This window comes from Pristiophorus japonicus, chromosome 5 (genome assembly GCF_044704955.1).
Source record: "Pristiophorus japonicus isolate sPriJap1 chromosome 5, sPriJap1.hap1, whole genome shotgun sequence".
Lineage (NCBI taxonomy): Eukaryota > Metazoa > Chordata > Chondrichthyes > Pristiophoridae > Pristiophorus > Pristiophorus japonicus.
Genome location: NC_091981.1, coordinates 114,468,176 through 114,484,523, shown reverse-complemented (window position 1 = coordinate 114,484,523; position 16,348 = coordinate 114,468,176). Strand labels below are relative to the sequence as shown.

Below are 16,348 nucleotides of genomic sequence, written 5' to 3'. Positions count from 1 at the left end.
TGCAGCTGCAGGCATGCGAGGCCTGCCCTGTACATGGCGATTCGAAAACAACATTACTTTGTTCACAGTACTATAAGCTGCACTCGTGTGCGGAGAGATTTGCTTGGTATTGTCACTGGTGGCAATGAACACCTGGGCTATCGCTACGGCTTTACTCAAGGTTGGGGTCTCTGCAGTCAAAAGTTTGCGAAGTATTACTTCATGGCCAATGCCAATTACAAAGATGTCCCTGAGCATGTGCTCCAAATGTCCTTCAAATTCACAATGTCCTGCAAAGTGTCTTAGCTCAGCGACATAGCTCGCCACTTCCTGGCCTTCAGACCTCTTGCACGTGCAGAACCGGTACCTCACCATCAGAACGCTTTCCTTCAGGTTAAGATGCTCCTGGACCAGTGTGCACAAATCATCATAGATTTCGCTGTGGGTTTCGCTGGAGCAAGCAGATTTTTCATGAGGCCATACGTTGGTGCTCTGCAAATGGTGAGGAGAATCGCCCTTCGTTTGGCAACGTTCGCTTCTCCTTCCAGCTCGTTGGCCACGAAGTATTGGTCGAGTCGCTCCACGAAGGTTTCCCAATCAGCTCCCTCCGAAAATTTCTCCAGGATGCCCACAGTTCTCTGCATCATTGGGTTCATCATCTGTATCTCATCGCCAGTTGTTAAGTATGAATAAAGAGGTCTGACCAGATACTGTGAGCTCAAAGTAAAGTGTGACCGTAGTCTTTTATTACAGGTCTCCAGAGTGCCTCTCCAGCCTGTGAGGCCTCCTTAAGTACAGGTTTTCCCAAGGGATTGTGGGATCGCTTGGGACTCCAGGGTATGAGCCCTCTGGTGGTTACACAAGGTATTTACAGGTTTACATATATAACATAGAGGAACAAAGGGACCTTCGAGTGCATGTTCACAGATCCCTGAAGGTAGCAAGCCAGGTATAAAAGGTGGTTAAGAAGGAATACTTGCCTTTATTAGCCGGGGCATAGAATACAAGAGCAGGGAGGTTATGTTTGAACTGTATAAAACACTGGTTAGGCCACAGCTAGAGTACTGCGTGCAGTTCTGGTCACCACATTACAGGAAAGATGTGATTGCACTAGAGAGGGTACAGTGAAGATTTACAAGGATGTTGCCTGGACCGGGGAATTTTAGAATATGAGGAAAGATTGGACAGGCTAGGTTGTTTTCTTTGGAACAGAGGACGTTGAGGGGTATAAAATTATGAGGAGCCTAGATAGAGTAGATAGGAAGGACCTATTTCCCTTAGCAGAGGGGTCAACAACCAGGGGGCATAGATTTAAAGTAATTGGTAGGAGGTTTAGAGGAGATTTGAGGGTAAATGTCTTCACCCAGAGGGTGGTGGGGGTCTGGAACTCACTGCCTGAAAGGATGGTAGAGGCAGAAACCCTCACCACATTTAAAAAGTGCTTGGATGTGCACTTGCAGTGTCGTAATCTACAGGGCTACAGACCAAGAGCTGGAAAGTGGGATTAGGCTGGACAGCTCTTTGTCAGCCGGCATGGACACAATCAGCCAAAATGGCTTCCTTTCGTGCTGTAAATTTCTATGATTCTATGTCAAGGGCAGTCACTCTTACCTCACCTCGGGCATTCAGCTCTTTTGTCCATATTTAGACCAAGGCTGTAATAAGGTCTGGAGCAGAGGTGTCCTGGCGGAACCCAAACTGAGCATCAGTGGGCAATTTATTGGTGAGTAAGTGTCGCTTGATAGCACTGTCCACGATACCTTCCATCATTTTGCTGATGATTGAGAGTAGACTGATAGGGCGGGAGTTGGTCGGATTGGATTTGTCCTGCTTTTTCTGTCCTGGGCAGTTTTCCACATTGACGGGTAGATGCCAGTGTTGTAGCTGCTCTGGAACAACTTGGCTCGAGGCCAAGTCTTCAGCAGGGCAGCTGGGATGTTGTCAGAGCCCATAACCTTTGCTGTATCCAGCGCACTCAGCCGTTTCTTGATAACACATGGAGTAAATCGAATTGGCTGAAGACCAGCTTCTGTGATGGTGGTGACCTCAGGAGGAGGCCGATATGGATCATCTATGCAGCACTTCTGGCTGAAGATGGTTGCAAATGCCTTCTCTTTTGCACTCACGCACTGGGCTCCGCCATCATTGACGATGGGGATAGTGATGGAGCCGCCTCCTCCTCCCATTAGTTGTTTAAGTGTCCACCACCATATGGCAGAACTGCAGAGCTTTGATCTGTTCTATTGATTGTGGGATCGCTTAGCTCTGTATATAGCAGGCTGCTTCCGTTGTTTAGCATGCATGTAGTCCTGTGTTGCAGCTTCCCCAGGTTGGTACCTCATTTTTAGGTATACCTGGCGCTGCTCCTGGCGTGTTCTTCTGCACTCTTTATTGAACCAGGGTTGGCACCCTGGCTTGATGGTAATGGTAGAAGGAGGGATATGCTGGGCCATGAGGATACAGATTTCAGTGGAATACAATTCTTCTGCTGCTGATGGCCCACAGCGCCTCATGGCTGCCCAGTTTTGAGCTGCTGGATCTATTCTGAATGTATCCCATTTGGTAGCCCACAGTGGTAGTGTCACACAGCACAATGAAGGGTGCATTCAGTATGAAGACAGGACTTTGTCTGCACAAGGATTATACGGTGATCACTGCTACCAATGATGTCATGGACAGATGCATCTGTGACAGGTAGATTGGTGAGGATGAGGTCAAGTTTTTCCCTTGTGCTGGTTCTCTCACCACCTGCTGCAGTCCCAGTCTGGCAGCTATGTCCTTCAAGACTCAGCCAGCTCGGTCAGTAGTGGTGCTACCGAGTCACTCTTGGTGATGGACATTGAAGTCCCTCACCCAGAGTACATTCTGTGCCTTTGTTCCCCTCAGTGCTTCTACCAAGTGACGTTCAGCATGGAGGAGTCTTCTTCTTAGGCAGTCCCTCAGAGTTGAGGATGACTTCTTCCACACTAATACAAGTTCTCAGGTGACTGATGAGACCAATGCTGGATTTACAGTCTCTGTCACATGTAAGGTAGGTGGTGGTTGAAGGGACAGGTGGGTGGGGTGCTTGGGTTGCCATGCGCTCCTTCCACTGTTTGTACTTGGCTGGCTTCCACGTGCTCCCAGCGAAGAGACTCAAGGTGTTTGGAGCCTTCCCAGATGCTTCTCCTCCAATTTGAGCGGTCTTGGGCCAGGGATTCCCAGATGTCAGTGGAGATGTTGCACTTTTTCAAGGAGGCTTTGAGGGTGTCCTTGAAGCATTTCTTCTGCCCACCTGGAGCTCGCTTGCCGTGTCGGAGCTCTGTGTAGAGCGCTTATTTTGGGAGTCTAGTATCGGGCATGAGGACGATGTGGCCCGTCCATCGGAGCTGATTGAGCGTGGTCAAGACTTCGAGACTGGCCTGAGCAAGAACACTGACATTGGTGCGCCTATCCTGCCAATGGATTTGTAGGATCTTGCTGAGGCAGCGTTGGTGGTACTTCTCCAGTGCTTTGAGTACTGATTCATCAGCTGAGGCAGGGTGGTAGGTGGTAATTAGCAAGAGGTTTCCTTGCCCATGCTTGACTTGAAGCCATGAGACTTCATGGGGTCAGGTGTCAATGTTGAGGAATCCCAGGGCCACTCCCTCCTGATTGTATACCACTGAGCCGTCACCTCGGGTAGGTCTGTCTTGCCTGTGGGACAGGATGGTAATGGAGAAGACTGGGACATTGGCGGAAAGGTATCAGTCTGTGAGTATGACTATGTCAGGCTGTTGCTTGACCAGTCTGTGGGACAGCTCTTCCAATTTTGGCACAAGTCCCCAGGTGTTAGTGAGGAGAACTTTGCAAGGTTGACTAGGCTGGTCCGAAGCCAGTGCCGAGGTCGATGTCTGGTAGTCCATCCAGTTTTATTCTCATTATTGTTTCTTGTAGTGGTTTGTTATAACTGAGTGGCTTGCTAAGCCATTTCAGTGGGCAGTTAAGAGTCAACCACATTGCTGTGGGTCTGGAGACACATATAGGCCAGCTCAGGTAAGGACAGCAGATTTCCTTCCCTAAAAGACATCAGTGAACCAGATGGGTTTTTACGACAATCCGGTAGTCTCATGACCACCATTACTGATACTAGCTTTTTATTCCAGATTTATTTAATTAACTGAATTTAAATTCCCCAGCTGCTGTGGTGGGATTTGAACTCACATCTTTAGATTATTAGCCCAGGCCTCTGGAATACTCGTCCTATAATTTAACCACTATACTACCGTACTATGTAATCTAAAATGGAGATTTTCTTTTATTCTGTGAATATAATTTCAAATCACATAAACAAGAGATATTTCAGTGAAAATAATAACAATGACTAATTTGAATTAATTATCACTTTGATTACTTAAAAAGATATTGCACATGACTTAAGAGTGTTTTACAAGAGTTCTTTCATTTATTTGCATGAAGCACAGCAACTCACTCAATACCACCAGCATTGATTACTTATCTCTATTAATAAATAATTGAGCTGGTTAAGTGTAATTTTTGAGCAAACTTATCAGAGATAAATAATGATCAAGATATCAGTCAAGACTTATTTTACTCATTTTCTTAAGGAAAGCTTTCAATAAGCATTACTTTGTAAAGGTACATTTAAAACAAATTAAACCACCAGAACATCATTACATTTATCAGATGTTATCAGTCAAGAAAGAACACTGTTTCTAATCAGTTTCCAGATGGCCAAAAGCTGTTTTGGATATAATTTACCAGTGTTACCCTCTCCATGTCCAAAGTCTCTCTTCCGTTCTGGCATTACAGCAACATGTCAATTCAAGGGTTTCCCATTACTTTGTTGATGAGTGGGATAAGACCAATAGTACAGTAATTGTTAGCGCTAGATTTGTCCTATTTTTTGTAGATAGCATATACCCGGACAATTTTCTACATTGCAGATGGCAAAGTGATATGTAGTACAAACAAAACCTTTACAATAGGTTACTACAGTAAAACACTGGTTGATAGTGTTAAATATAGGATTTACATCGATTGATATATCAATACTGGATTTTGGAACATGGTTAAAAGAAAACATTATTAGAAGCAAGATTATAAGATACTTAGGACAGACAAAGCTAATGTTGTGACATTAATTAGATGATATAATGATACAACACTAATTAATAAAACATAGCAGGGTATACATTCAGGATAATTTCTTCCATATTCATACATTTATGATATGCAAATAAATTTATTAATATAAATTTCATTTTATGTGAAATTAGTTTGAAATCACACTCAATGACAAACAATATTACTATCCTTAAACCATGATACTGGGGCATCATTTTCCAAGTTTGCACCCCTAGTGAGGTGTATCACCAGCCAGCAGTGCATATTAGAAAATTGCAGGCACACTGCCCATGATTTTCTGTTCACTCATTTTCCAATGTTCGTTGCTGATGAGTGAGGTGCTACATGAGTGACACAAATTCAAATAATTAACCTCTTTCAGCTTTAATGGTGTTTTAACCAATTACTTTGTCAAGTGCTGTAAACAAGGGAATTTACCAGTACCAGTTTTTTTTTAAAAAACAGTTCAATATTGCAAAAGCATGAGTGATGCCAAATTCATCTTGACAACTGTTTTTATCCTGTGCATCAGTACTGGTTTTCTCCTCTTTAGTGTGAACATAGAGTATAGACTGTCCTATTCAATCCATTCTGGGTATTTTTAATATATACACTATGGCAGAGAGACTTATTTAAACAGTACATAGCTTACTTAGTGTAAAGTCTGTAAAGTCAGAAGTAGTAACCAAACACTTCCAAAAAATGGTACTATAGTTTCAATGCCAGATCACATCCACTGTTAACAGGTTAAAAATATTTTTAAATTCTCTTAAATATTGAAAGATCATGAAAAGCTGTCAGTATTAGAACATACTTGTCTGCAGTTCTTTTGAGCTTGGTGTCTGGTGCTTTTACTGCAACTTTGACCTTTTTTTCTTGTTCAAGCATTGTAAAGCTTCAGTTAGACAGTGTTAAAAAAAACATTCCTGTGGAAACAAAAATAGGTTAAAATCTTAACAAAATCTAAATGCAATCTTATTTCTATTCTGGCAAGGACCATTGGAAACACAATTTTGATTCCTTCCAGTTTTATTCACCTGTTTTCTGAAGGCAATGGCCCAGAAATCGCGGCCTCCACGGGTCCGTAAGGAGTTTCTACGGACCGGGGAAGGCATCGGAAAAGACGGTTTTCAGTGCGCAATGCGCACACGCTGAAAATTGGCTTTTCCGATCTGTTAAGTTTCTGGCTTGACAGATTGCACGCATCTCGGGAGCGAGGACATTCTCACAGCAGAGATTGGGCTATTTGCCAATCTCTTGCCCTGTGAATATCCTTAAAACTCTTGCACTTGGTCAAAGCAGGCGCACAGCCTACTTTTACCAGCGTGAGTTTAAAAACATATCAAAAACATATTAAATATGTATTTTTTAATTTTATTTTATGTTTAAAAACCCTGCCCACTCAAGTAATTTTATTTTAAACCATAATTAAAACATTTTTTTTTTTTAAATCGGCAAGTATTTTTTTTCAAAAACATTTTTACTAACTTTAATTTCTATAGTGTATTTATGTGAGGTGATTTTTAATGTTTGGGTGGTTGGGGATTTTCTCATTCACAGTAATAGGAGTTTCGAACTTACGAAACTCCTATTACTATGAATGAGAATATACTATACTTGATTAGCTGCCCAGAGCCATGTGACTCCAGCTCCAGGCCTGCGCACATCCCGGCGTGCATGCGCTGTGATGCACAGTCAGGAGAGGCCTCCGGACTGGGATCTCGCGTGGGCGCTGCAGCTTCAGGTAGGTGTGCTTCTTTTTTCTAGAATCCAGTCGAATGCCCGCGGGAAGGTGAAACCGGGATTTCTGGGCAATTAACTCACATTGGTTTACAGTGCGATGGTGCCAGCTGCCTTCACGAATCAAGTGACTATTCTTCATGTGCAAGCTTTTCCAAAGTGTTAGGTGGGCTGTTTAATTGTGGGAGTACTCTTATGTCTATAGTGTACTTATGAATGACTCCACAAGGCAATATGTTGTACTTGAACTGTAGTGACCTTGGTCCTTTATTCCAAACTCCAGAGTGACGTGCAAGCATGGTGTGCAGCCTTTTATACAGGGCCCTGCCACCAGGGCAGGAAACCCCCGGTCTCCACCAGTTGCACCCTCTAGTGGTTCCAGCATGTATGTACACGGTGTGAACCTTACTGATAAACAAGTCTCCATCTTATACAATCTCACAGTGACTACACAGAGTACATCCATAGTCAGCATATACAACATCACTCTCCCCCAAGTCCTTTGTGCCAATTACCTTTGCACTATGTGCTCTGGCTTAGCTCTCCCCAGACTTAAGTGCCAATAGCCCTTGCACCTTTGCTGTGCTTTGGCTTGGCCTTCTCCCTGTTAACCCCAAAGTCCTTTTGCCACAACGTTGGGTAGTGGTTATCAGAATGGATGGTTCGATGATGCAGTGGAGGTTCCAGTGGGTTCTGGGTGTGATCCATATGTGTGTGTCCATGGATACATACATCCATTTCCCCCCCCACCCACAGCGAGATCATGCAGTTGGCCCGTTACATTAATATACAGGATCAGACACAGTGCAAATACAAAGAAAGGAAGAAAAAAAGGTCGACTGCCTTGATCCTTCTCTTCCGCTATTCTGCCACAAATGCTGGAAGGGTACCTGTGAATTTGATCTTCCTCCCCAGGAGTCCTGCCACTGGAGCCGGGAAGGTATTTTTAGATCGTTCCGGTCGGATCATTGCCACGCAGTCGTGCTGGATGGTCTGTGCCTCAGGTGCTGCGCTGATCTGTTCTGATACCTGGCCCAAGCGAAGGTGAGGTTTTACTCTGCCTCTGAGCATAGGGGACATTGATTGCTGAAGTGAAGAGGTCTTCCCATTTCCACTGGATCTTCCCCGTCCACCGTCTTCCGAGTAGCGTTGGGCCATCACCTGCAACAATCCACAGAGGTAACTTATGCAGCACGCCATTATGGATTATACTTATATCCGCACTACCAAGGACTGGGATCGGCTCCTTGGTGTAGGTGCTCAACTTTTCCTGTACTGGAACCAGCTCGGGTCGTTTTTCATTCCATTGCCTCTCGAAGGAATCCTGGCTCCTCACTGACTGGCTCGCTCCCATGTCACTTCCATGAAGACTAGAACGCCGTTTATTTCAACTTCCGTCTTCACTGGAGGACAATCAGTGGTGCAGGTATACACTCCATACACCACTTCTTGGGGCTGAGCTGCCTCTCTGGCCAAATCATCATACACCCCCGCTGGATTCAAAGTTGTCTACCGACTCCTCTGCTAGATGATGAGTCGTATTTCTTTTACGCATGCGCGGGAGGTGGCCCTTCGTGATACAGGCTTTGCATACGTACTCTGCAAACCGACACTGGTGAGCCCTATGATTTCCTCCGCAACGCCAGCATGGTGCTACTCGATTAGCACCCCTCTGAGTTCTGGAACCCCGAGGTCTGTGCTCACTGCCGTGGGCAGAGCCACGTTCTACAGTCTTGCCTGTGAAAGGCACCATTCTGTGTACAGTACTTACCAGGTTTGAGTCCACAGGCTGAATAATTTGCTTGGTGCGGCAGGTTGAGGTCATGAATGCCTGACTGATGCCGATGGCCTTCTGCAGGTTGACTGTGGTGTCGGAAAATAGTACCTTGTGAAGGAGGCCCTCGTGGCCAATTCCTATAATGAAGATGTCTCGCAATGCTTCGTTGAGGTGCGTGTCAAAATCACACAGTGCCACAAGTCTCCTGAGGTCGGCAGCATATTTTGCAATCTCTTGGCCCTCAGGTCTGCGGTGCGTGTAGAATCTGTGCCTGGCTATGATTATGCTCTCCTTTGGTTTAAGTTGGTCGTGAATTAGTTCAGTCAGCTCATCGTATGTCTTATCCTTGGCCTTCGTGGGTGCCAGCAAGTCCCGGACGAGGCGGTAGACCTCGGGCCCACAACTGGTCAGCAGTATAGCTTTGCGTTTCTCCGCCAATGTGTCCGTCTCCCATGCAAGGTCGTTTGCCACGAAGTATTGCTCGAGCCTTTCCATGAAGGCATCCTAATCATCACCCTCTGCAAGGTCTTTTAGTGTGCCAAAGGCAACCATGATTGCGTGAAAGTCCTTATTTTCATTGCCAGTGGTTATGTCTATAGTGTACTTATGAATGACTCCACAAGGCAATATGTTGTACTTGAACTGTAGTGACCTTGGTCCTTTATTCCAAACTCCAGAGTGACGTGCAAGCATGGTGTGCAGCCTTTTATACAGGGCCCTGCCGCCAGGGCAGGAAACCCTAGGTCTCTACCAGTTGCACCCTCTAGTAGTGCCAGCATGTAAGCATGTATGTATATGGTGTGAACCTTATTGATAGTACATCAGGTAAACAAGTCTCCATCTTATACAATCTCACAGTGACTACACATAGAGTACATTCATAGTCAGCATATAAGAGTACCATAGCTTAATCTTCAGCTACCACAGCACAGACCAGAAATCAAATACATGACCTTCTAATGCTATCCATGGAACCATCAGGATGATCCAAAACATCATTTTATAGTAAATGCAAACATGAAAAACAAATCAGAAGTAGTAGCTCCGATATTTACGGGAAGGCATGGAGGAATGAGTTCAGAACAGGAAACTCAGAAGACCTGCTGAGATTAACAGCAGCTTGTATTTTACATTTTTTCCCCACATGGTTTCCCTCCTGACAGCCACCGTGATGGGAGGGAGGGAGAGCCTCCGGCACAAAGCTGCAACCAGGGAGCAGTGAGGAGGGAGAGAGAGATCGCAGGCGGGGGAAGAGGAGGGAGACGAGAGATGGGGAGCTCAGAAGAAGAGAGATGGGGTGGGGTGGGGGGGGGGGGGGAAAGGAGAGATCGTGGGGAGATAATAGATCAGAGGATTCGGAGATCATGGAGCTGGGGGAGGTGGACGGTCAGTGATGGTGGAGTTAGGGGCATGGAGGTCAACTATTCATGGGGAGGGAAGCAGTCCTGCTCCTCCTGGTCCACAAGTAGCACTGTAAATACACTTACCTTATGGATGGGACCCACCTGGTTAGAAATTGGAATGCAAAGAAAAAAATGACTTGCATTTATATAGCGCCTTTCAAAGCCACTGGAGGTCTCAATATGCTTTACAGCCATTTAAATACTTTTGGAGTGTAGTCACTGTTGTAATGTAGGAAACGGGGCAGCCAATTTGCACACAGCAAGCTCTCATAAACAGCAATGTAATAATGACCAGATAATCTGTTTTTGTAATTTTGATTGAGGGATAAATATTGGCCAGGACTCCGGGGATAACTCCCCTGCTCTTCTTTGAAATATTTCCATGGGAATATTTACATTCACTTGTGAGAGCAGAGGGGCCTCGGTTTAATGTCTCATCTGAAACACGGCACCTCCGAAGGTGCAGCACTCCCTCAGCACTGTACTAAAGTGTCAGCCTAAATTTTTTGTGCTCAAATCCCTGTAGTGGGACTGGAACCCACAACCTTTGACGCGGAAGCGAGTGCTACCCACTGAGCCACAGCTGCACTGCCCGGTAGCCTTCAAAAGGAATTGGATAAGTTGGATAAATACTTGAAGGAGAAAAAATTGCAGGGATATGGGGAAAGTCAGGGGAAGTGGGACTAACTGGAAAGCTCTTCAAAAGAGCTGGCACAGACTCGATGGGTCGAATTGCCTCCTTCTGTACTATACCATTCTACGATTTTGCCTGGATATAGATCTCCCCAAAGGCCTGTTAAAATGGAGGCATGCAGCCTCCTTAAAATATTTTACCGACCGACCCACCTCATGAGCGCCTTGGTTGCTCTCCCTACTGACCCACTTATGTTAAAAACAGAAGTGGGCGGGTTGGGGTCAGGTCTGAGATTTTTTTAATTTTTACTTCTCACCCATCCCAACTCCACCGTTCTTGGGGGATTAAAATACCCCCCACAGAACATTAGAACATAAGAATTAGGAACAGGAGTAGGCCATCTAGCCCCTCGAGCCTGCTCCGCCATTCAACAAGATTATGGCTGATCTGGCCATGGACTCAGCTCCACTTACCCGCCCGCTCCCCGTAACCCTTAATTCCTTTATTGGTTAAAAATCTATCTATCTGTGATTTGAATACATTCAATGAGCTAGCCTCAACTGCTTCCTTGGGCAGAGAATTCCACAGATTCACAACCCTCTGGGAGAAGAAATTCCCTCTCAACTCGGTTTTAAATTGGCTCCCCCGTATTTTGAGGCTGTGTTCATTGTTGTTACTTTAAAAAAATATATTTACACTGAACTCAAGTAGCCAATTTCAAAGGCAACCCATCATCATCATCATAGGCGGTCGGTCCCTCGTGTCAAGGATGACGCCAAAAAGGGATGAGTTCACAGGTGTTTCCAATGAAGGACCTAATATTCCAGGTCCCGAACTACATGTTGAAGGGTGGAAGATGCATGGGCGTAGATTTTTTTAACGTGTGGTGGCTGTTGCACACCAGCCACCACACAGGCTTGACAGAGCTAGGTCTTGGTCCAATGGCAAGGATTAACCAAGACGACTGGAAACCAGCTCTGCTGCACGGACCTAGTGCACACACATAGTACAGTGTGGGCTGGCCCGTGCTGCCCCTGGGCCCTCGCCTCTTCTGGGCCCCAAACTCACAACTCTCCTGGGCCCCGATCATGTCACTCCACGATCACTCGCCGCTCCTGCTGTACCTGCCCATGCTCCAATCAGCAACCTGGACCTTGGTGACGTCCAATCCAGTCGCCCTCTTCACAGGCGTCGCTCTCCAGCATGCGCTGCACCTTGAAGTGGTATGCTCCTTTGAAGGCTCTGACCTGCTGATGCTCCTTGTAAGTTGGGGCCTTCCAATGGCGGAAGCGGGCAGGCAGCAGCGGCGGCAGTTCAGCGCCTGAAGCCGCTCAGTCTGGAGTCGGAGCGGATGCCGAGGCCGAGCCATTCTTCGTTACCACAGCGATAGCCAAGGGTGGACACCAGGCCCGCATGCGGGGACGTGCGTGATTCCGTGCAGTCGTCAGAGCAGAGGCTGGTCGCGCCTTCTCAATAACATTTGGAGGAAAGGAGAGAGAGAAGCAGCATGCGGCCCGACCCGGCATTCAGCGGGGCAGCCCCTACCTGCAAGGACCATCAGCGGGTCGGAGAAGGCAACGCAATTGCACAATGGAATCACAAGAAATTAATTTATTTCATGTTATGTATTGAATAAAGAGTCTGACCAGATACTGTGAGCTCAAAGTAAGGTGTGACAGCAGTCCTTTATTACAGGTCTTCAGAGTGCCTCTCCAGCCTGTGAGGCCTTATGTACAGGTGCTCCCAAGGGATTGTGGGATCCCTTGGAACTCCAGGGGATGAGCCCTCTGGTGGTTAAACAAGGTATTTACAGGTTTGCATAGATAACAATACTTCACGCGCCCCCCCGCCCCCCAAAGTCAATGGTGTAACTATTTACAATGTGAGTCGTTCTGGGGCCTTCCTTTCCCTGGATGATCTCTCGGTGCAAATGCTAGTTTTGGTGAGTCGTGTGTTGGGCCCTCACTGGGCTGCTGTGCAGCTGGCCTTGCTGGGCTGCCTGGCATGGTGAGTCCTGCTGGGCTGCTGCGGGTGATGGGTTCTGCTTCGTGGTCAACCACTGGGTCGGTTGCCACTGGTGTGTGTGTTGGAGAGTCAAAAAAGGTAGAGTCTGTTGTGGGTTGCTCTGGATAGGCCGTGAATCTGAATTTGGTTTGGTCCAAGTGTTTCCTGTAGGTGAGTCCATTTGAAAGGTTGACCAGAAACATCCTACTCCCCTCTTTGTCCACGATAGTGCCAGGAAGCCACTTGGGACCTTGTCCATAGTTCAACACAAATACAGGATCATTAATCTCGATTTCGCGTGACACATTTGCGTGATCATGATATGTATTCTGTTGAAGCCGCCTGCTCTCTACCTGTTCGTGTAGATCAGGGTGGACTAAGGAGAGCCTTGTCTTAAGTGCCCTTTTCATGAGCAGTTCAGCGGGGGGAACCGCAGTGAGCGAGTGGGGTCTTGTGTGGTAACTAAGCAGGACTCAGCATCGGCGAGTCTGCAGTGAGCTTTCAGCTACCCTCTTCAAGCTCTGCTTGATTGTTTGCACTGCTCGCTGTGCCTGACCATCGGACGGTGGTTTAAACTGGACAGGTGTGACATGTTTGATCCCATTATGGGTCATGAACTCAGCACTGGTGAAGTACGGCCCATTGTCACTCACACGGACGCCAGGCAGGCCGTGCATGGCAAACATGGCCGCAGGCTTTCAGTGGTGGCAGCGGACATGCTTGCCGACATTATCTCACATTCAATCCATTTAGAGTACGCGTCTACAACCACTAGGAACATTTTTCCCAAGAACGGGCCTGCATAGTCGACATGGACCCTAGACCACGGTTTGGAAGGCCAAGACCAGAAACTTAGTGGCACCTCCCTCGGTGCATTGCTTAATTGTGAACGTGTTACATTTGTGCACGCAGGACTCTAAGTCTGCATCGATACCAGGCCACCACACGTGGGATCTGGCTATCGCTTTCATCATTACAATGCCTGGGTGGGTACTGTGGAGATCACTAATGAAAGTGACCCTGCCCTTTTTTGGTACCACTACCCGATTACTCTATAGAGGCAGTCTGCCTGTGTAGACATTTCATCTTTGTGCCGCTGGTACAGCTTTATTTCTTCCTGTATTTCTAACGGGATACTAAACCAACTCCTGTGGAGCACTCGGCTTTTCACTAAGGACAGTAAGGGGTCCTGGCTCGTCCAGGTTCTAATCTGTCGGGCGGTAACAGGTGATTGCTCACTCTCGAATGCTTCCATTATCATAACTAAATCTGCGGGCTGTGCCATCCCCAACCCTGTGGTGGGCAATGGCAGCCTACTGAGAGCATCGGCACAGTTTTCTGTGCCTGGCCTGTGGCGGATGGCGTAGTTGTATGTGGACAACGTGAGCGCCCATCTCTGGATGCGGGCCGATGCATTCGTATTTATCCCCTTACTTTCACAAAAAAAAGGGATATCAGTGGCTTATGGTTGGGTTCCAATTCAAATTTGAGCCCAAACTGATACTGATGCATTCTCTTTACCCCATAAACATACACTAATGCTTCTTTTTTGGTCATGCTGTAGGCCCTCTCAGCCTTAGACAGACTTTTGGATGCATAAGCAACCGGTTGCAATTTCCCAGATTCATTAGCTTGTACACACCAGACACCTTATGACGATGCATCACATGCTCGTACCAAACACATACATGGATCATACAACACAAGCAATTTGTTTGAGCGTAACAGTTTTCTAGCTTTTACAAAGGCATTTTCTTGGCTTTAGCCCTATACCCATTCATCTCCTTTACGCAGCAAAAAGTGCAGTGGTTCTAACAGTGTGCTACGACCCGTTAAGAAGTTACCAAAGTAGTTCAGGAGTCCTAGAAACGACCGCAGCTCCGTCATATTCTGTGGTCTCGGTGCGTTCTCGACTGCCTTAGTCTTCGAATCGGTGGGTCTGATGCCGTCCGCCGCGATTCTTCTCCACAGGAACTCCACTTCAGGCGCCAGGAAAACGCGCTTCGAGGATTTTAACCTGAGCCCCATGCGATTAAGCCGACTAAGAACCTCCTCCAGGTTCTGCAGATGCTCGACGGTGTGCCGACCTGTAACCAAGATGTCGTCCTGGACGACCACGGTGCGCGGGACCAACTTCAGTAAGCTTTCCATGTTCTTCTGGAAAATCGTCGCGGCTGATCGAATCCCAAACGAGCATCTGTGGTAAACGAGTAGACCTTTGTGCGTGTTGATGCAGGTGAGGCTCTTCGATGATTCCTCGAGCTCCTGCGTCATGTAGGCTGAGGTCAAGTCCAGCTTCGTGAATGTTTTTCCTCCCTCCAACGTCACAAATAGGTCATCTGCCTTTGGTAGCGGGTATTGATCCTGCAGGGAGAAACGATTGATAGTTATTTTGTAATCACCACAGATTCTGATGGACTGGAACAATCGGACTGGCCCACTCGTTGAATTCGATCGGCGAAATGATGCCCTCTCATTGCAGCCAGTCCAGCTCTATCTCCACCCTCTCTCTCATCATGCACAGTACTGCTCTCGCCTTGTGATGGATGGGTTGCGCCCATGGAATCAGGTGGATCTGCACTTTTGCTCCTTGGAACTTCCCGATGCCTGGTTCGAATAGCGAGGGGAACTTGCTTAGGACCTGAGCACATGAAGTGTCGTCGATGGACGAGAGCGCTCGGAAGTCGTCCCAGTTCCAGCGTATCATCCCCAGCCAGCTCCAGCCGAACAGCGTGGGGCCATCACCCGGTGCCACCCAGAGTGGCAACTTGTGCACCGCTCCATTGTAGGAGACCTTTACAGTAGCACTGCCGATTACGAGAATCAGTTCCTTTGTGTACGTTCTCAGTTTAGTACGAATGGGAGTCAGGACTGGCCTCGAGGCCTTGCTGCACCACAATTTGTCGAAAGTCTTTTTGCTCATTATGGACTGACTCGCACCAGTGTCCAGCTCCACTGACACCGGGAGTCCATTTAATTCAACCTTCAGCATTATCGGGGGACACTTTGTGGTAAATGTGTGCACCCCATATACCTCTGCCTCCTCAGTCTGAGGCTCTGGTTCATCGTGATCCACCATGGATCTGTCCTCCTCTGCAACATGGTGGTTTGCAGGATTAGCAGAGTTTGTAGCTCACCTGCACATACGTTGGAGGTGTCCCATTGTTCCACAGCCCTTGCAAACGTATCCTTTGAAGCGGCATGAATGGAAACGATGATCACCCCCGCAGTGCCAACAAGGTGTTAATGGCCTTGCATTCACCACCCTTGATGGTGGACTCTGAGACATCTGCGGACATGCAGCTGCAGGCATATGAGGCCTGCCTTGTACATTACGATTCGAAAACATTACTTTGTTCACAGTACTTGCAGCAGCACTCATGTGCTGAGAGATTTGTTTGGTATTGTCACTGGTGGCGATGAACACCTGGGCTATCGCTATGGCTTTACTCAAGGTTGGGGTCTCTACAGTCAAAAGTTTGAGAAGTATTACTTCATGGCCAATGCCAAGTACAAAGAAGTCCCTGAGCATGTGCTCCAAGCGTCCTTCAAATTCGCACAGTCCTGCAAGGCATCTTAGCTCGGCAACATAGCTTACCACTTCCTGGCCTTCAGACCTCTTGTATGTGTAGTACTGGTACCTCGTCAACAGAACGCTTTCCTTCAGGTTTAGCTGCTCCCGGACCAGTGTGCACAAATCATCAT

General features: G+C 47.1%; 1 protein-coding gene across 6 annotated transcripts in view; it reads right to left on the bottom strand.

The window, feature by feature from the left end:
• The window catches only part of nek10 (NIMA-related kinase 10), a 436,136-nt gene that overhangs the window by 392,908 nt on the left and 26,880 nt on the right, over positions 1-16,348 (bottom strand). For all 6 annotated transcript variants that reach the window (XM_070880873.1, XM_070880874.1, XM_070880876.1 and 3 more), the window contains exon 2: positions 5,900-6,011. In XM_070880873.1, coding sequence (XP_070736974.1) covers positions 5,900-5,973 — 74 coding nt within the window. In that variant the 5' untranslated portion in view covers positions 5,974-6,011. The remainder of the gene's footprint in view (positions 1-5,899; positions 6,012-16,348) is intronic.